Raw genomic sequence first — 20,796 nt, 5'->3', positions numbered from 1 at the left:
ACCTTATTAACACACGCATAGTTCCCCTCCCAGATTCCCACAAGTTTTCTGAAGGACTCACAAGACGTGGGTCCTAGCGCCAAGTGGTTACGAGCTGGCTGGTGACGATGGATTCTGAACCTGTGCGATCAGGGGCTTCACCGGGTGGCCAGGCATCCCACAGAAAGGTGCCTCCCACTGCACTGTCCCAGGAGTGCAGCGGAGCCTGCCTCAGCCAGCTCCACAGCAGGGGACGCGGGAAACCCCCGCGGCGAGACGCGGCCCAGAAGGGCGAGCGGAGGGTCCGGATTTCCGCGCGAGCCCTCAGCTCCGAGGGTCTCCTGGGTCTCCTGCCCCGGCCACCCCTGCGAACACCGAGGGCGGCGGGATGCGGCAGCCCCTCCTCTTATTTCTAAAGGCCTTCAGCCGCCATGCCCAGCGGCCGCTTGCTCCCAGGAAACCCGGCCTCCCCCCGAAAGACCCCACGTGCGTGAACGCCGCCACCAGGGACTCACTCACCAGGGGTCCGGAGCCATAGCGCTGTCTCCGCCGCTCCCGGACACTTCCGGCCCGCAGCAGCTGGCTACGGCGGCCCGCGCGGGCCACACCCCGCGCTCCGACCCGAACGCGCAGACTGCCGAGTGAATACACAGTAAGCGGGTCTTCCACGCTCCGCCGAGGGACAGTAGGTTGGAGCAATCTGCTTCCTCTAAGAGACGCGAACCGCTGGGTACACTTAAAATAAAATTGTTGAACAAAATGTAATCATGTTCCCTGTTAGTGGAAGTGCCTCTAAACCTCCTGCTGTTAACAGAAAATTGTATCCTGCTTAAAACTGAAACGAGCGCGGTGATCCTTATACAAGTGTATAAGTTCACTAAAACTCACTTAAAGTGAATTTTATGATATGTCAATTATACCTCCATAAAGCTTAAACTCCTTTTTTAACCAGCTTCAAACTGGCGACCTGAAGTATTAATTATATATTATTGTATTTTATGGCCGTCTCCCCAGCAGAAGAAAATCCTCTGTGTGATGAATTTCTAACTGCCATTAAGTACTTGATTATATAGTTACCAAAAGAATCACAGACTCTCTTTGGGGGAAGGAGTAATCCCTCCTGTGCATTTGGTAGCCCCTAACTTTGCAGAAAACTAGGAAAAAGAACCCCTCTCTCTATTTGCAAAAGAGCGTGCAGGGATTTGAACGCCGCAGGCTAGGTTTAGCGCGGGCGCGGGTCTGATGCGCATGCGCTCGCGTTACCATAACGACCAGAAGACGCTGTGTGTCCCGGAGGTGGAGGGAAAAGTGAGAGGTGTGTCTCCGCAGGATGGAGACCCAAATTTTGCCCAAGACCCAAGTGCTGGAGATGGCCCAGGCAGCCGAGGTGGCCGATCTGGAGCTTCAGGCTGTGATCGGCTTCAATGGTGAGGCCAGGAGTCTGTCTGGGCTGGGTAGTGTGGGAATCCTGGGATGTGTAGTGTAAGGTGACCAGATTTTAACACTGATAAAGTGGGACACCATTGACAAGAGGGGGGGGGGGAGTTCTTGATTAAAAATTTGGTCTATATGGAGCAACAAAAATTGTCATAGAACGCAAAAATAGTATTGTAATATATTTTTAAAATTTCAACATAAGTACAATTTACAAATATAATAAATAAAAAAATTATGTATAGTCGTGTCACTTTCAAGGCCGGCGCTAGACTTTTTGCCGCCACTATAAAATATAAATAATACGAGTACTGTCTGCTAAATTCAAGAAAATGTATGTATTTATGAAATAAATAAATTACCTAAATTATCTGAATAGCTGATTTGTAATGACATCACTTGTTTAACTAGTTAACTAGCACGCAGTACGATGTGTATAGTCTGAGAGACAGTTACAAAATGTTTTCATCATTGCCAATCCCAAAAAATGCCATTGTTCATTAAGTCCAAAGAATGGTGGTCGAATTCTAACAACTGATCAACAATGCGAACTTTAATAAGCAGTTCTCAATAATCAGTTCTCAACAATTATTTGTTAGTATTAAAGTTTAACATTATAAAATTAACAAAAATAATATAAAACTCATATCCTGACTAAATAGCCACATGGCCGCCGAAAACCATATATTCCCTTCCCGTTCTCCCTCCATTCCCTAGCTTGTCGTGCATTCTTTCCAAAAATCGGGACTTTTTTTTAGAACGCCGCAGGATGCGGGATAAATTGTTAAAAATCGAGACTGTCCCGCAAAAAGCGGGACGTCTTGTCACCTTAGTGTAGTGCTAACAGGAGCAGTGAGGCTGCGGGTGGTACCTGTCAGACAGGTGGGATGCTGGCATGAGCTTTGGCCAGGGCAATACATGGGGGCCGGCATTGGGCGGGAGGGGGGGGGGGGGTGTAACAGCTTCACCTTCGCAAAAGCCTTAGAGAGTCAATTCTTCGCTCCAAGTCTCAGAACCGATGGTTATTGACAGCACCGAAAGGGACCAAATGTCTCCTCACAGGGATGTAAGGGTGAATAAGCTGTTGTAAGTGTTGTAACCCTTCTCCCACCAGATCAGCCTTCCCTGGCTCTAACCCCCATGTAGTTGGGAAAGCTGTCCGCACCTCAGTAACCACTGAATTATCCAGGCCATGATGGCCCTTGGCACCAAGTAAGTCCCAGCATCCCAGCTGCTATATACATAAGCACCGCTTTAGGGGATGATCCTGTGCTTTAACCCAAAATAAGGATTCTATTGGTGAGCACTTCAGATCACGACAGAAGCCACAAAAGACACCAAGGGCGAACTGGAGGGGAGAGGGAGGCTTTGGTCAGAGCGGGCTGGTTGTTCTGCTTAAATCCTTGCTTATAACTGTCTTTTATTTTGGACATTAGGGGGAGAAATGATATTGTTTGTTTTTCTGAAGGATGAAAAAAAAAGCAATGAATTACATTTTTAAAAAGCAAGATTTTTAAAAGTACACTGTAATGCCTGGAAGCTTTAAAATTGTAAAATTGTACATAGAGAACAATCAATAACCAAGATGTTAAGAGCCTTTTAGGACATGGCTCTTGACTCTTATCTTTGTTTCAATTTAACCATCTCTTCTAGAAAGTGGGCTCTTAGCACTAACTGGTTTGGCTCAGTGGATAGAGCTTCAGCCTGCAGACTGAAGGGTCCCGGGTTCAATTCTGGTCAAGTGTACATGCCCAGGTTATGGGTTCGATCCCCAGTAGGGGGCATGCAGAGACAGCCGATCAATGGTTCTCAGATCAATGGTTCCCTCTCATCATTGATGTTTCTCTCTCTCCCTCTTCCTTCCTCTCTGAAGAGTATATATATATATATATATATATATATATATATATATATATATATATATATATTAGAAAAAGAAAATGGGCACTTAGTATCTGAGGTATGGACCATCTTTAGAGCTGGTTCCAAAATCATTGGTAAAGGAAGTAAGTGGCCTGCGATCTGTGCAGAGGGTCACTCTGGTGACCAGTGTAGAGCCTCAAATATAGAGCTCTGCAACCGAAGTCATGCTGCTCTATAGTGCTCCAAGAGTAAATATATGGCGAATTATATCCCAGTGTCTCCCACGGCAATTAATTACTAATTACCTTGGCTTTTTTACTTTATTTTTAAATATATTTTTATTTAATTCAGAGAGAAAAGGAAAGGGGGAAGAGATGGAAACATCAATGATAAAAGTGAATCATTGATTGGCTGTCTCCTACATGCCCCTCACTTGGGATGAAGCCTGCAACTCCAGGCATGTTGCCTGACTGGTAATTGAAGCATGACCTCTTGGTTCATAGGTCAATGCTCAAGGACTGAGCCACGCCAGCTGGGATATCTTGGCCTTTTTCAATGGCCCAAATTAATTGAATTGTTTTTGCCCTGTTGGTTTTGTGACAATTTATATTCTCACCTAGTCAAATCTACATTTATTTAGAACCTCCACTTGCCAAGTAGTGTGCTGTTCACTGCAAACACAAGGACAAACTCATAGCCATACTTAAAAGGACTGTTTAAAAATAGAAAAATGCAGTGAAACCAGAAGAAAAACCAGCCATCATTACATTTCCCAAAATATCACTGTTCAAATTTTGCTATAATCCTTTCACATAAACACACACATCACTTACATATAAATATGGTGTTTTTTTTAATAAAAGTTGATTCAGACATAGCAAACCTCCTATAACAAGAATTCCATTTAACAGTATGCCATATAAACCTTTCCTTAGCAGTAAATATACTCTATGCCATAATTTTTAATATTTTAATATAATATGCTGTTGCAAAGATATGCTACAATTTATAAGAACAATGCCCTGTTCTAAAGAATTTAGGATGATTTTCATTTTCTACATTTATTTTTAAATGCTACAAAGGACATCTGCCTAGATAACCTTTTTACTCTTTTTTCCTTAGGGTAATATCTGAGTACATTTTACAGATTTTTGATGTACCCTCCAAACACTATACTTGACATGGAACAGAAATGTGTGCCCAAAAAGCAGGGGAATATTATAGTAGCATTATTTCTTTTCTTTTTTTGTTGTTGTTGTCATTTTTTTTTTTTTACAAATAACTGCACAAATTAATAAGCAAAATGCAAATAAACCTATTTTTCTTGTTCTCTGAAAGTGAAATATTTCCTGTTGCGCACACCCAACAAATGACATGGCAATCAGCTGCTAAAATATATGCTGCCAGTATTAGTGGAGGGAAATGGTGTGCCTATGCATAAGGGAAATGAATGCAACATGATTATAGTAATCAGTCATTAGTGAACATTGTAGTTCGTTATTAATAATTATGTATAACAGGATATTGTAAAAATTAAGATATGAAATTTTTATTATATTGATGGGCCACAAAAATATTGGGTGGACCACAAAAACCTGTGGGCCTCGAGTTTGACATGCTTGCTCCAAGGCCAATCAAGGTTAATAACAATGAGACCGAAGGATCTCTGGAGGCTTTGAGCCTTTGCCTGATCTCCTTGTGGGTCCAGGTATAGGAAAAGCAGACCCTGGTGCACATCTTGGTCCTTTCCAAAGCCGTGCAGCTCCAGAAGAGGGAGCCGAAAGCTGTGGATTGCTAATAGCCCTAAACAGGGTACTGGGGCAGAAATAGCATCTCACTGTCCTGAGCTAGAGATTGGGAGTCATAGCAGATCTACCTATTATAGCACATAGACACAAACCCAAACAGGCAGCCAGAATAAAGAGACAAAAAAAAAAAAAAATGAAAGAGAGAATTCTCCAGAAGAAGCGATAAAATGAAATGGAGATATGAAATTAACTGAGAGTTCAGAATGATGATAAAAATATTACAAATTCTATAAAACTGCTCATAAAAAAATAAGCAAACTTTATGAAAGTTTGGGATGTCAAGGAAGGGTTAATTCAAGTAGTCTTTAAAGCTGGGTAGAAGTCAGAGGGAAGACTGAGGAGCAGAATATTCCAGGCAGCAGGAATATGGTGAGCAAAGAAGGAAGGTGGAGCGTGTGGGGACTGGTTGGAGAATGGCAAAGGCGTGGTGTGGCTTCAGGGTCAGGGAGGGCAGGATAACCCAGGAAAGAACCTGGGGTCAGATTTTAGAGGCCTTCAATACCAGGTAATTGAGTTTAGTCTCCACATGGAAACAAATTAGAAGCAAAAGTAAAGCCTCTTTTATCATTATGAGACTAGAACTCATTGTAGTTTCACATTCTAGTTTATGAGTTTTAACTTGAGGGAGTAAACGTTTAACTGTACTTGACTCTTTCGGGTATTTTACTTTAATGGGAATTTATTATGTAAGCAAACCAAATATAGTCGTGTTGCTTAGGAAAGCATTTTATAAGGCTAATAGGGGCCCGGTGCATGAAATTCATACACATTAAAAGGGGGACCCAGAGTCAAGTCCCCACCCACCCACATGTGCCTCAAAATCGTGTGAGACCCGGACCTGCCTCCCCCTCCCCACCACCACCATTGGGCTAGATCCAGACCTGGCCAGTCCCACCCTTGTCAAGCCCCATCAGGCAGGGGGGGTAGCCTCAGGTCCCTGGCCCAGCACCTGCTAGTTGAGAACCGCTAGCAGGGTCTCCTACAACCATTGGAAAACAGATATTTTACAATTCATAACAGTAGCAAAATTATAGTAAAAGAAGTAGCAACGAAAATAATTTTATGGTTGAGGGTCACCACAACACGAGGAACTGTATTAAAGGGTCGCAGCATTAGAAAGGTTGCCAACTACTGCGTGTAGAGCAAGTCTGGGCTTCTGCCTATTTTTGTAAATAAAATTTTATTGGAACCCAGCCAATAAAATGTTTTATCTATCTCTCCCTTACCACCTCTAAAGTCAGTTTTTAAAAATGCTTTAGCTGAAACCAGTTTGGCTCAGTGGATAGAGCGTCAGCCTGTGGACTCAAAGGTCCCAGGTTCGATTCCGGTTAAGGGCATGTACCTTGGTTGTGGGTACATCCCCGGTGGGGGGTGTGCAGGAGGCAGCTGGTTGATGTTTTTCACTCATCAATGTTTCTAACTCTCTATCCTTCTCCCTTCCTCCCTGCAAAAAAATCAATAAAATATACTTTTTAAAATTCTTTAAAATTTATTTTAAAAATGGTTTAAAAATTTACAGTCTGGAAATGTTTTAGAACTAGATAGAGGTGATGCCATTGGATTATTCATTTTTTTAAAATATATTTTTATTGATTTTAGATTTGAGAGAGAGAGGAAAGGAGAGGGAGAGAAAGATAGAAACATCGATGAGAGAGAATCAGCAACATTGATTGGATGCATATACTGGCATTTTCTGTTAGGATTGGCTCTTTTGGTGTTATGTTTAAGAAGTCATTTCATTGAGTCTTGTTTTTCACATTTAGATCCTTGATCTATCTGGAATGTATTGTTTGTGGATGGTGGGAAGTGCAGATCTAAATTTACTTTTGCCATGTGGATAGCCCTTATGATTATTTATAGGGAGCCTGCAATTAGAAATAAACAAATATACATTTTAGTAGGAATAGATCACCCGCAGACATAAAGCTTAGTATTATGAGAACTTACTGCATAAGAAAGGAAAAATAACAAAATTAAAGAAATAATTTACTTGGTAAATACATTTGGCCATCTGAGCAAAAAGGAAATCTATTTAGCTACTGGGATCATACTCTGCTCCAAAATAAATTCCAGTGGGAGTTAAATATAAAAGACAAATTCATTGAAAGACCAGAAAGCTACATTAATAAATATGACACTTTATGGTGGAGAATGGAGACATCAATAAATAAGATTTTAAAGTACCCAGGAATAAACGTAATAAGAAATGTATGAGATCTTTCCAAAGAAAAATTGGAAATGCTACTGGGTGAAGGCACATAAAAGGAGAATATGGAAAATATACCCTCTTTTTAGAAAAGAGACATAATGTATCATTATGGAAATGATCTTTTCTTGGATTAATCTATACATTCAATACATCCCATGAAAAATGACTTTTTAACAAGTCAAGCTAAACTTGAAGCTTATATTGTAAAATAACTATAAAGAAGAATTAAAACAAATCCTAATCAAAGGTGAGTAGTAAGGGGGACTTGTGTCTATTTCACATTAAAACATATTACAAAGGCCTGGCTGGCTCGCTTAGTTGGTTAAAATGTCTTCCCAATACATCAAGGTTGCAGGTTCAATTCCTGGTCAGAGAGCATACAAGAAGCAACCAATGAATGCATAAATACGTGGAACAACAAATCAACATTTCTCTGTATGTCTGTCTCTCTCTCTAAAAAAAAAAATTTTTTTTAAATAATAAATAATAACAAACATATTGCAGCCGAAACTGCTTTGGCTCAGTGGATAGAGCGTCGGTCTGCGGACTGAAAGGTCCCAGGTTCGATTCCGGTCAAGGGCATGTACATTGGTTGGGGAACATCCCCAGTAGGGGGTGTGCAAGAGGCAGCTGGTCGATGACTCTCTCTCATCAATGTTTCTAGCTCTCTATCCCTCTCCCTTCTTCTCTGCAAAAAATCAATAAAATATATATTCTTTTAAAAACTTATTCCACAGATTTGAAATTGTTGACATGATTCTTGGCAAATATCTAGAAGATGGCATTTTCCTGTGAGAGGTTCGGGCTTCTTCAAAGTGCCTGTTGGAGACTTAGGACTGAAGCCAGAATTTCATCTTTACCAAACTTGTGCTCAGGGCAGTGAACTCACTTTGCCCCCATGCCTGTGTTCTCAGGAGCATGCTCACACCTCAGGCATTCCTGCTCCTTAGAATTGCAAGAATTGGCCCGAGGGCCTTGCTGTTCAAAGTGGGGTTCCTGGACCAGCCTCAGCATTGGCAGCACTTGGGAGCTGGTCAGAAAAAGGCGACATCTCTGTCCCGCCCCAGACCTAAAAACCAGAACCTACCTTCTAACCAGGCACCTGGAGAGTGTGTGCACTAACGGTCTGAGAAGTCATACGCTAGACGGACCTTGTCAGTGGAATAAAATCCCGTTACCCACCACTTATTTTCGTTGAACTAAGGCTTATATTAAAAGTGTTCTCCTTTGTACTCATTTTTTTTTAAAAAAAAAAATTACCAGCCACTTCTGCGCCTTCTGATTGTTTTTAATCTCTCCCTTTTAGGACACGTGCCGACTGGTCTGAAATGCCACCCTGACGAAGAACACCTGATTTACCCTCTGGGCTGCACAGTCCTCATCCAGGCGATCAACACGAACCAACAGAACTTCCTGCACGGGCACAGCAACAACGTCTCCTGCTTGAACGTCTCCAAGAGTGGGCTGTACATCGCCTCGGGTCAGGTCACGTTCATGGGCTTCAAGGTGAACACACTGAAAGTAACTCCCTGTGAGTCACTTAGAGTGCCAGCCTAGCAAAACTGCCCCACTTACTAGCAGGTTAGCTCTGTGCTTGCTAGTAGGTTAGCTCTGTGCGCACATGAGTCTCTACCCTTCCCCCTCTCCCTCCTCACCCTCCTTGAACTCCTTTCCATCCTATCAGGCCGAGAGGGAAGGAACTTGGCGTCCTTACACCACATGCTGCTGCTGGTGACTGATCTGCTCAGCAGTAAGAGAAGTCACGGTTCAAAGCCGTTTCCATTTTTGCTGCTGTGGTGCTTGTAGGACATGATGTACTTTCTAGAAAGTAGCCATCTCCCCGGGTTCTGAAAGGCCTGTCTGTGACCCGGCTGTGTGTTCTCTCTCCCAGGCAGACATCATCTTGTGGGATTACAAGAAGAGGGAGCTGATTGCTCGGCTGTCACTCCACAAGGGCAAAATTGAAGACCTGGCCTTTTCGCCAAATGACCTGCACCTGGTATCGCTCGGAGGCCCAGATGACGGATGGTAAGGAACTAAACATGCTTAGTTATGTTCCAGCAGGCGTTTTTCTAGTCATGCCAAGCACCCTCTCCCCTCTAACGTTCCCTGTTGTGTGAAAGCTGAGGAAGGAAAGGCCGTAGCACTCTGGCTGGGCATGGAAAGGCGCTGGGAGCTTTAGAAAATTACCAGTGCCTGGCTCCCCCAGCAGACAGTCAGCTTTGATTGGCCTGGCGTTGGGGAGCAATAAAAGCTTCCCATATGGTTCGGATGTGCATCTAAATTTGAGGATCATTGTTATTTAAAAAAAGAAAAGAAAAAGATGATGTCACCATCATTAGCAGCAGCAGCAGCAGCAGCAAAGGCAACAGCCGGTTTTTGTGAGCAGGTACTCAGTATGTGCCAGGTGTGGGCTGCACCTGAACTGCGGTATCCCATTTAAACCTCACAGCGACCCCAGGAGGTGGGAGCCGTTGTAGCCAGGAGGGACTAAAAGGCTACTAAAGAGAGGCAAACCCTGGCGGTGCGATGCCAGAGGCGACATTTTTAGCTTGCCTCCTTCGAGACATGACCTTTGCCCTCAAGGAACTCATAGTCAAGTGAGCAGGCAAAGAATACATACAAATGAAATTGGGGGAAAAGTCTTTAAAAGCACTGCATTGGGAGGAACAATCAGCACAGTCCATATGCCCGTGTAAACAGCCTGGAGAAGAAAAAATAACAACACCTGAGGTGTGTGTAGGATTCAATACTTTGGTGGACTCAATACCAGGTACTTTCTTGTTTGAGCTCCAAGGGTGTATTTTTTTAAAAAATTACTTTTATGTGTAGTGATACAGTGTGAGCTCTGTGTGTATACCAGACTTGAACAGCAGGCCCACAGAGTTTTAATGAGATTTCCACCTTTAATAGTGGTTCCTTTTGCCTGTTGAGCAGTTACACCTTCCCTGGACTATCCCCATTGGACTGTTTGTGATAAGAAATGTACCCATAAATTATCGATCACTATTCTTAGTTTAACTTTAAAGCAGTTGCTTTTAGCCTTGGGTGCACATGGGAATCACCCAAGGAAATCTGGAAACTACTGATGCCTCGTCTCACCCCAGAGATCCCTGGAGCTTGGCAGTCAGGCCCCTTCCACTTGCACGTCTTTTTGCCAGAAAGATGCCCAGGCTGGACCTGAAAGACTGGGGAGAGAAAGATGGCCCTTTAGCCAAACGTAATCTGCAAATTGTTGGTCTCCTCTGCCATTTTAAGTTTGATTTTAGGCTATCTAAAATTTGCTTGCAGAAGGTTGGGGGATGTTGAGAAAAACATTCTAAAGCAAGTTTCTTTTCCAAAGAAAGGAAGGAAAACAAACATTGCTAAGCAAGAACATGCAACATGCCCACCCCTGAACAGCCCTGGTGGTGAGGAAGACAAGGTTCCAAGGGCTGGTTTTGGATAATCAGGGGTCAACCCTGAATCTGGGACAGAGTCCCTTCTACCCAAACCACCTGGCTTCTACACACAGGATGAGGAGCAGAAGGGGTGTTGGCAACTCTAGTAGACATTTGACAAGTTTGTGTGTGCATGCTTTTAAAAGATATTTTGTAAACTACTTATGAACCTTTTTTTTTGCACTAATATTATCACATATCAGTATTGTAACGCACCCTACTTTTTGATTAACTTGATATGAAGAACATATTCTGTGTGTTGCACACATAGACATATACTAGGTTCTTTACAATGACTGCATGGTATTCCACTGCACGGATGTGCTGGAATTTACTCAGCCAACTCTCTCCATGTCAGTGCCTTTTGCTTAGTTTTACACTTTAAACTTATTTTTTGAAAAATTAAAACTATACATGTCTGTGGTTTATAAAGAAAGTATGTTTTCTAACTATGCAGATGGATTCAAAATACACATTCCCTCCATCATGAAGAGCTCTACTCTCCTGAGGCACTTGGGTTCTTTCTTTACAGCTCTATTGGGATATATTTCAAGTGCCATACATTCCATCCATTGAAGGTATATAGTTGAGTGGTTACTTGAATGGTTCTGTGATGTTGCTGTTTTGTTTGTTTGTGTTTCTTTTTACGAAAATACTTCCCCAGGGAATTTTTTAGAACATTGTCAACATCCCCCCCCAAAATCCCATGCTCATTAGGGGCCACTCCTCATTCCCGCTCCACCACTGCCCTCCCAGCCCAGGCAACCTCTCATCTACTTTCTGTCTCTATAGATGTGCCTGCTCTGGATGTTTCCAATAAATGGAGTCATACAATATGTGGCCCTTTGTGACTGGTTTGCTTTATTAAGTATAATGTTTTCAAGGTTTATCCATATGGTGGCATGTATCACTACCTCATTCTTTTTCATTGTCAAATAATATTCCACTGTATGGCCGAAACCGGTTTGGCTCAGTGGATAGAGCTTCGGCCTGCGGACTGAGAGGTCCCGGGTTCGATTCCAGTCAGGGGCATGCATGTTGGTTGTGGGCACATCCCCAGTGGATGGTGTGCAGGAGGCAGTTGGTCGATGTTCCTCTCTCATTTATGTTTCTGGCTCTCTGTCACTCTCCTTTCCTCTCTGTAAAAAGTCAATAAAATATATATATTTTTAAATATTCCATTATATGGATATACCACTTTTCTTTATCCACTCATCAGTTGATGAATTTTTGGCTCTTTTCCACTTTTAGGCTATTATTAATAAATTTATGCAAGAAAATTTGTGCTAGAGTGGGCCTTCCTTCCCCCAGCTGCCAGCACCAGCTTCCCTCTAGCCCGGGGACCAGAGTTGGCTTCCCTCTGGCCCTGGCTTCATCAGGAAAGATGTCCCTGTCTAATTAGCAAATTACCCTTTTATTATTATAGGCTATGAATATTCATGTGTAAGATTTTGTATGTACACATACTTTTTTCTCTTGGGCCTAAGGTACTTGATTTTAAGAGGGTTTTTGTTGTTGTTCTTGTTGTTGTTCATCTAGTTATCAGTATAATCTTCTAAGTGATATGCTTCTCAAATTTCCCATGTTAAATGGTAACTATCGCCGAAACCAGTTTGGCTCAGTGAATAGAGCGTCAGCCTGCGGACTGAAGGGTCCCAGGTTCGATTCCGGTCAAGGGCATGGTTGTGGGCGCATCCCCAGTGGGGGGCGTGCAGAAGGCAGCTGATCAATGATTCTCTCTCATCGATGTTTCTAACTTTCTATCCCTATCTCTTCCTCTCTGTAAAAAATGAATAAAATATATTTTTAAAAATGGTAACTATCAATTTCTTACTAAGGAAAAAAAAATGTATGGCTCTTATATTGTCTCCTACCTCTCCATTCTTGGAGATCTTGGTTAGACCTTGATTTTAGATTACCTGTGATAACACATTCCACATGTGTACAGTTTGGGAACTATAAGTAGGCATGTTTTACATTGACAAGGTTTGTAACATTTGTATTCTATTTCTATAATACGAGGACATAACGAAGGGGTCCTAGCACTCTGCTTTAACAGGCCCTCAACTGATTCTGATGCACGTTCAAGTCTGAGATTACTGCCTTAGGTCAGTGTTTCCCAAACTTCTCTCATGATGAGAATCACCTGGCGGAGTTGTTAAAATACAGATTCCTGAATCCCAACTAAGAAGTGCTAAACTAGAATTTTTGGGAAATTATAGGTAAAATTGTATACTTAACTTGTATAATAAAGTTAGGATTTTTTATACACAAGTAAATCTGCTTCAATTTACAGAGTCACCAATCAATCTAAGACAGAGCACTAAGTTAAATATACAATTTTACCTATATGTTCCCAAAAATTCTAGTTTAGCACTTCTTAGTTGGGATTCAGGAATCTGTATTTTAACAACTCGGCCAGGTGATTCTCATCATGAGAGAAGTTTGGGAAACACTGCCTTAGGTCATCCTCTTTATTGCTTTTTTTTTTTTTCTTTTTTTCTGGAAAACTTCCCCAAGGGAGTTTTTTACATGATATAAACTTTGCCTTGAATGTCTGAAAATGTCTTTATCATAGCATCAGACTGGATTGTTGCACTTGCTGGTTTCTAACCTCATAATCATCTTCCTTCAAAAAAGTGTTAAGTGCCAGTTATTTGTCTTCTCAGATCCAGTGTGATTGAGGACATGTCAGGGGGGGGGGGGGGGGGGGCCTGGGAGAGGACGGCAGATGAGTGTACACTTTTTTGTTCCTTTGTAAGTAACCTGTGTTTTCCTTTTCTCTAGAACCACTGGAAGAACTGTTTGTCGTTTGAAAAGCCCGTCTTCCCCTGACTCTCTTGTCCCTCTCCTTTTGGCAGCGTGGTGGTGTGGAGCGTAGCCAAGCGGGAAGCCATCTGCGGCAGCACCGCGGCCCTCCTCAACGTGGGCAATGCCACCGCCGTGATCTTCTCCAGGGTCCGCGACGAGATGTTTATCACCGCCGGGAAGTACGCATCCGCAGCTGGGGGGCAGGACCCACGGCCACTCCATTTGCTTATGCAGAAAACACGGTCATTCCAATGAGGGGGGAACATGTTTTCGATCCTGGCAACCTATCCTAGAGTCTTAAATATGGTCGTTTGAAAAAATCTGTGCTTCCCACTGAAAATATTCTGCTCATCTGCTAAATCCATTTCCGGTTCTGGTCCAGGTGTGTTCCTGATAACACATCCCCTCCAATCCGTGCTCCCAGAGAGCTCTGCAGAGGCACTCACTGGGTGATGTGTTTTTCCCCACCTGCTTCTGATTTAGGTTTCATGAAATGAAAGTTTGGGAATGAACTGTTCCAGGAAGTTTCCAGGGGTTGACTAAGAGCCATAAATCCTTTCCAGTAGTAGGGGGACCAAGGTCAGAACAGAGGCCAGCATCGGCCTAACTGCAAAAATTAATGTACAGACTCACCAGCCTATATGAAAGCATCCTATTTCGTGCCACATGTCAGTTCAAAGGTCAAACATCTGTGAATGCCAGGCAGAAGTATATGGAAGTCTAGGCTGGCTGGAACTCTTCTTTCTGGCCTGCCTGTGGCTTCCCGTCTAGAGAGACACACAGCATCACCTCCTTTTCCACCAGAGTCAAGCATTTGTGCTGCTCTGCACCTGTACTGCTTCCTGTCCCCACCTGGGGACACGTGGCACACATTTGTTCTCCGGATAACAATGAGGAAGGGCTTATTCAGAAGGCATGACAGCCAGCCGTCTAAGGAGTGAATCTGACTCAGACCTTAAAGCAGCTGGCCACATCCCAGTCCCACCCTGTCTCCAGGGGCTGGTGCCCATGAAGCTCTTCAGCCGGTGGCCGAGGCTTTTGTGTGATGGGGTCGCCCTGCTCCTCGGCAGCTGCGTGAGCTGTAAGCATCAACCGATTCTGACCTCCGAGGACAACATTTCCCCAGGAGTCAAACTTGAATTTGAGTCAAAACAGAAGTTTTTTGGGCTATCTCTAACCTAGTATATCTGCTTTAATTTCATCTGACCCTGAGAACTGAGAAGAAGCACTCCGAAGCAGGATTTCTGGTATGGCACCCTCACACTGGGCTCACCATGATGCTCCCAACATAAGGTGTTCCATCTGATCATCTCCAAGAGATAATCCTGCACATCCCAATGTTTCAGCATCCAGATGCCAGCTAGCAGGAAGGCCATGGAAAAGTTCCTTTCCTTTTTAGTTTAGAAAGTGCATTCAAAATACTTGTTGAACACTTAATTATGGGAATAACTCCGGGGGCTAAAGAAAAACTGAACTTGATCAATAGGGTTTTTTAAAAAAAATATTTTCTGTCTTAAGCTATTAGCTAAAGCCTTTGTGATGTTGATCATGATATATTTATACAATTATTCATTCAGATGAACTCAACCTACAGTGATGAACTAACACCTGTATGCCAGGTCTTACGTTAGGTGCTGGTTTTGTTGGACTTTTCATTGCTTAGCCTCATTTCTCCTTCCTTGAAGACAGGACTCCCCCTAATGAAGTCCTTCTTTAAAAAAAAAACAAACAAAAAAAAAACTTCCTCACAGATCAACACCTATGAACTCTGGTTTGCTCATTTGTTTTCTTGTCTATTTGTATGTCTTTCTACTTTCACTCTAGTGGGCAGAGTGTTTGCTTCAAAGCAAGAGAGCCAGGTGTCAGTCCTTGTTCTGGCGTGCGCAGCCTCTGCCCTTTCTCATTTGGAGAGTTGGGGGATCATAGCCCTTCCCTGCGGGGTGGCTGTGACCATCAAATGGAAGATCTTCGGCAGAGCACTAGACTACAAGAAACCCGCACATGTATTTAGTTCTCTTTACCTCCAAGACAAACAGGGAACAGAGAAGACGGGTTGTTAAATGGGCACCCACTTGACTGTGAATTTCTTTTCCGTAGTGGGACAATCCGAGTGTGGGAACTGGATCTCCCAAATAGAAAAATCTGGCCAACTGAGTGCCTCACAGGGCAGATGAAAAGGATAGTCTTGTGTATTACAGTAAGTATTACTCTGTGTTGTTTTAAGAAACTATTAGTGCAAGTTCCTGTTAACTGCACTAACCGAGGTGCATGTGCGTGTGTGCGTGTGTGTGTGTGTGTGTGTGTGTGTGCATGTAACTTGGGCTTGGGTAGGGAGGGGAGGTCTGAACATATGAGATAGTGAGTGAGGAGGCACGGGTGAGGGAGAGTCTCCATTCTGGAGCTCCCATCAGAAGTCAAGAGAGGAGCTGGACCAGGCTAGACACAACACCGGGTGGGTCTTGTTGTCCTGGGACCTGGGCTGCCACACGGAGGGAGGCAGTGTAGCCAGAAGGCACATCATTGTGCCGCTTAGGTTATCTCTGCCACTGGAAATAAGGTTTCTAACGATGCAAGTCATTGTTGAAATGCAGTCTTCCCATAAAGAGGAATGATTCATATGCTTTCAATGTGGATTCATACATGCAGACTTGTAGCTCCATTCTCCATTGACTTGTTCCTCTTGTCTAACGCATAGTCATTTTATGACGTAGCCTTTGGAAAACAGGAGATCCGGCAAATGCCTGTTCTCTTTGGATGAGTACAGCCGCATCCTAGGAGCTCTTTGGAGGAGTCTCAGGAGAGGGAGCCACAGGGTATGCACACTAACCTCAGACACACATAGACTTCCCATGAAATGCACAGGCTAACTGCAGTCTAAGATTTCCGCCAGTCCTGAGTTCAGCCTGGAGCCTTTCTTACCCACCTTTGGGTCTGAGAAAATAGAAGTAGCCGTGCGCGCCTTTGTAGGTCTTGGTGTTTCAGAGAAAGCTCATCCCGTCCCTGACCGGGCTCTTGGGCATCACTGGGGAAAGCCAGGTCTTCAGGATTCTTTGTCCTCTGACCCCCAGATGGCCAGTGATGACAGCTTCTTCTACCTTGGCACCACGACTGGAGATGTTCTAAAAATGAACCCTAGGACTAAACTAATGGCAGACACCGGGCCCGTGAAGGACAAATACAGTCTGGTGAGTGGAGACCTTCACAGTCTGCTCTGCTTTGGTGTTTTCCATTGATTTCTTCCCTTCACTGCCGATGCAAACTCTAGTTAAGGAAGAGTCTGCGGAAAAAAAGAAAAGTCTGCGACTTTTAGGCCACACCTAAATTTGCAACTTAAGTTGCATGGCTAGTTCTCTAGGCTCTCATCTCTGTTTATATTCAGAGCAAAGGTATTCTTAGGTATCCTCAATTAGGGCATCAGAACCACACCTTTTTCCCATCTTCAAAATACATGGCCTGGGGCTTGTGATATGTAATCACAAGCATGTGGGCAGGCAGCCTGTTGCCATATGCAAGAGAAGCATGTTCTTTGATCAATAAGACTATAAGTACATATAAGCTTTTAAATCGAATAACTAGATCTTAGATTTCAGCCTTGGTCAGCATTATAAATCAGGAGAAAATCTAGAAATTGTCTATTGTTTATATTTGCAGAATTCCTAACAATTCTGGTAAAAAGTCCAGTGAGAGATGTTGATATTTAGTCCAAATAAAAAGTCTACAATCAAAGGATAACTTTACAGAGTGAATGCTGCTATTCCTACTACCCCTGGAAAGTTACAAGGGCTGTTTCCACTGAACTTTGAATTTGAAAGCTTGTGCACCTGCCTATGTCATGTCTGATAATGGAACAGATGGTTCTAACTAAACTTAGGTACCTTCCCTCAGACATTCCCAAGAAGTTTTAAAATACTGCACTGTTCCTGAAAATATGTCAGGGTATTCTGTGTTGTTGTTTTTTAATTCTTACCCAAGGATATGTTTTTATTGATTTTGAGAGAGAGAGGAAGAGAAAGAAGAGAGAGAGAGAGAGAGAGATTGAGAGCTAGAAACATTGATCGATTCCCTCCCCTACGAGTCCCAACTGGAGATCAAACCAGCAACCTTTTGGTGTATGGGACAACACTCTAACCAGGGCCATGCCAGAGTTTTCTTAATCACATAATCATTTAATATTCAAAATGTTGAAGCAATGCACAGAAAATGGAAGAAAGCTATAAGTAAAAAAAGTTTAGAAATAATCCCACAGGAGGTTGAGATGTAGTTTAATGTTTATTATTAGGAGAGGGATTCCAATATATTAAATAGATGAAGACAAAACAGATCAGGTTAAGGAAGGAAAGGCTGAGAATACCACCAGTTCCCACTCCAGAGACTCCACAAGACTCCATAGAACACAATATGAAAACTGCTGCGCATTTTTGCCTCCCAGCACTTGGGATCGAAGTGCCTCCCCAGAAAAGATGCTGCTGCCTTAGTGTCACTTAGGTGCTATCCACAGCGGCACTAGGAACGCTTTCACTCCCAACCATTTGGGCCTGATGGAAGATTCCACAAAGCAATGATTCCATGTGTTCTTTATGCCAGTGAAAGGAAAACCACTGTTATGGGGCAAAGGGTTAGGAGGTATCACTGAAGACATTTGGTTGGAACATCAAGTGATCTTGATACCCATTTTAAAATTCTACTTAAATCTTAGTTCCACAGTTAAAAGGGTAAAAAATTAAAATGGTTTCAAGTGGGCCTATTAGGCAGACAGTACTACAACGAAGAAGAAGATGATGATGATGTGATGATTGTAACAAGAACATTAAAAACACTTCCCTTGGTTTATCTCATTTGATCCTTACCATGTGTACATGTCTAATGAGATAAGTACCCTTTTTATCCATTCTTTACAGATGAGGAAACTAAGGCACTTACCATTTAGGATCTATGGCTAGCAAGTATTGGGACTGAGATACAAACCTAGGCAGACTCCAAAACCTGTCACTTGAACAATATCATCTATAGCTTCAAAGAGTTTGTTTGGGAATCACATATATGTAACTTTGAGGCTCTGTTGAGCTCTTTACCTCTCACTTCCCCAAGTCCCTGAACAGATGTTAAGAATATATCTGAGGGTTGTCTCTGCATCAGCCATGAACCAAAAGTGCCATAGCAGGACAACAGGGTTTGTCCTGCTGAGGCACTTTTGGTTCATGCCTTCATACTCTTGAGCCGTGGTTTCTCTTTTCCAATGCCATGAAGTCACTTTTGAATCAGAACAGGCAAAATTCAATTTAATGTAACTTGAAAGAACATAATATTTGTTTTATAATATTCAAACTTGATTAAGACACAAGCTTATAAAAATAACTAGAGGCCCGGTGCACAAAATTCATGCACAAGGTGTGTGTGTGGGGGGGTCCCCTTAGCCCAGCCTGCACCCTCTCCAATCTAACTGCCTCTGCCCGCCAGCCTGATCACCCCTAACTGCCTCTGCCCGCCAGCCTGACCACCCCTAACTGCCCTCCCCTGCCAGCCTGATAGCCCCTAACCGCCTCTGCCTCAGCCCCACCAGGGTGGCTTTGTCTGAAAGGAAGACCAGATGACTGAAAGATGTCTGGTCTATCTGGTCTAATTAGCAATATTACTCTTTTATTAGTATAGATGATCTGTATTATTGAAAGTTTTAAAATGTAATATTGGTCAAGCACATTTTAAAATTAAAACTTTATAGTAGGTGCTACAAAAATGGCCATCACACATCCCCAAACTCTGAAGATGTCTTTGAATGTAAATGCTCTCTATTATTTGTAAGGTTACGTACTGTGCGCTTTCGTTCATAAGATAGAGTCACCAGACAATATGGAGTCTTCTCTGAGTGTCCAGCATGGTCTCTCTGCATCACAAGCGCCAAGTGAAGACGGTGGCACCTGAGGAACAAATGCTGCTGGGGCTGTGCTTGTCCCTCTGCTCTGCCTTCCTCCGAGCGGACGGACAGTGTTAACTTTTTAGTATATTTCCCACGCACAGGGGTTTTAAAGGGAGGAAGTCTGCTCCTTGCAGGACCAGGAGGCTACTTTCACACAGCAGCTCGTTGTTGGCACTGAGCTCTTTTGACCAGCCCCGGAGTACACCACAGACAACCCCTATAGGAGCTTCATCCAAGCCACGTGTGGCAGCATAGACATGACCCTGGCCATGCCCATTGTGCCAGGTCACGCATTGTCTTAATGGTGAACACAGTTGGCCTTTTTCATGACGCTTTCTCTCCCCCTAGGGAGTGACAACGATCAAGTGTCTGAAGATGGGGGGTTTATTGGTGGGCTCTGGAACCGGATTGCTGGTCTTCTGTAAAAGCCCCAGCTACAAACCTATCAAGTAAGTTCCAGGCCCCACAGGGTTGGGGTGGGGAGAGACCCACCAGAGGGAGGTTTGCTTAAAGCCCACAAAAACTGATATTGGCCGAAACCAGTTTGGCTCAATGGATAGAGCGTCGGCTTGGGGACTGAAGGGTCCCGGGTTCGATTCCAGTCAAGGGCATAGGGCATAGGGCATGTACCTTGGTTGCGGGCATATTCCCAGTAGGGGGTGCGCAAGAGGCAGCTGAGCAATGACCCTCTCTCATCGATGTTTCTAACTCTCTATCTCTCTCCCTTTCTCTGTAAAAAATCAATAAAATTTTAAAAAACTGATATTGGCAAAGAGATATTTGGTTAAGGAACTGCATCTTGCTGTTACAATGAGTAGTTGGAATCACAGTAGATGGCTGTTTCTGTGCCAATGAAAAGATAATGGTTTATGTTGAATCAAACCAAAGTAGTCCACTGCTACCCAGGGAAATACCTCTCTTCTAATACACACATGTTTTTATTTAGTTAATACACTGAGCCATGACAGCGTTCGTTAATGAGCTATTACAAACTTATTCAACAAATAACCTCAAATTTCAAACTTTCAAAATTGGCTTATTCAATGAAACGTCTTATGCAACGGGTATCCATTATGTATCCCTTGACTATTATGTTAGTAGTTAATGCATTTGAACACAAGTTCTAATAAAAACAGCCAACATTTACCACCTATTTCTGTGTACCAGATATTGTGTTATGTACTTTACTTGGCTTAACTTAATGAAAGAAAATGAAGTAAAACTTTATACATTGTTATTAACAAGTATTTGTTGAGCACCTCTTCCATCCAACCCAATGTGCCAGATGTTAGTAAAAAATAAAGACGCTAAGGTATGGTCTCTGTCTTCCAGAACTTA

General features: G+C 43.0%; 2 protein-coding genes across 7 annotated transcripts in view; one reads left to right on the top strand and one right to left on the bottom strand.

The window, feature by feature from the left end:
• Positions 1 to 621, bottom strand: part of STX8 (syntaxin 8) — a 218,425-nt gene extending 217,804 nt beyond the window's left edge. For 3 of the 6 annotated variants that reach the window (XM_036452225.2, XM_036452226.2, XM_036452227.2), the window contains exon 1: positions 499 to 557. In XM_036452225.2, coding sequence (XP_036308118.1) covers positions 499 to 515 — 17 coding nt within the window. In that variant the 5' untranslated portion in view covers positions 516 to 557. Of the gene's footprint in view, positions 1 to 498 lie in introns of all 6 variants that reach the window. The other 3 variants (XM_045586531.1, XM_045586532.1, XM_036452224.2) reach the window with 2 other exon arrangements.
• A 639-nt stretch (positions 622 to 1,260) lies between these two features.
• The window catches only part of CFAP52 (cilia and flagella associated protein 52), a 37,547-nt gene continuing 18,011 nt past the window's right edge, over positions 1,261 to 20,796 (top strand). Inside the window, exons 1-7 of the mRNA XM_036452199.2 lie at positions 1,261 to 1,406; positions 8,600 to 8,799; positions 9,185 to 9,321; positions 13,595 to 13,723; positions 15,642 to 15,741; positions 16,613 to 16,729; positions 19,807 to 19,907. Coding sequence (XP_036308092.1) covers positions 1,310 to 1,406; positions 8,600 to 8,799; positions 9,185 to 9,321; positions 13,595 to 13,723; positions 15,642 to 15,741; positions 16,613 to 16,729; positions 19,807 to 19,907 — 881 coding nt within the window. The 5' untranslated portion in view covers positions 1,261 to 1,309. The remainder of the gene's footprint in view (positions 1,407 to 8,599; positions 8,800 to 9,184; positions 9,322 to 13,594; positions 13,724 to 15,641; positions 15,742 to 16,612; positions 16,730 to 19,806; positions 19,908 to 20,796) is intronic.

The sequence above is a fragment of the Pipistrellus kuhlii genome, unplaced genomic scaffold (genome assembly GCF_014108245.1).
Source record: "Pipistrellus kuhlii isolate mPipKuh1 unplaced genomic scaffold, mPipKuh1.p scaffold_m20_p_23, whole genome shotgun sequence".
In the NCBI taxonomy this organism is placed as follows: domain Eukaryota; kingdom Metazoa; phylum Chordata; class Mammalia; order Chiroptera; family Vespertilionidae; genus Pipistrellus; species Pipistrellus kuhlii.
Note: the sequence above shows the minus strand (reverse complement) of the source record. Positions and strands in the feature narration are given on the sequence as shown.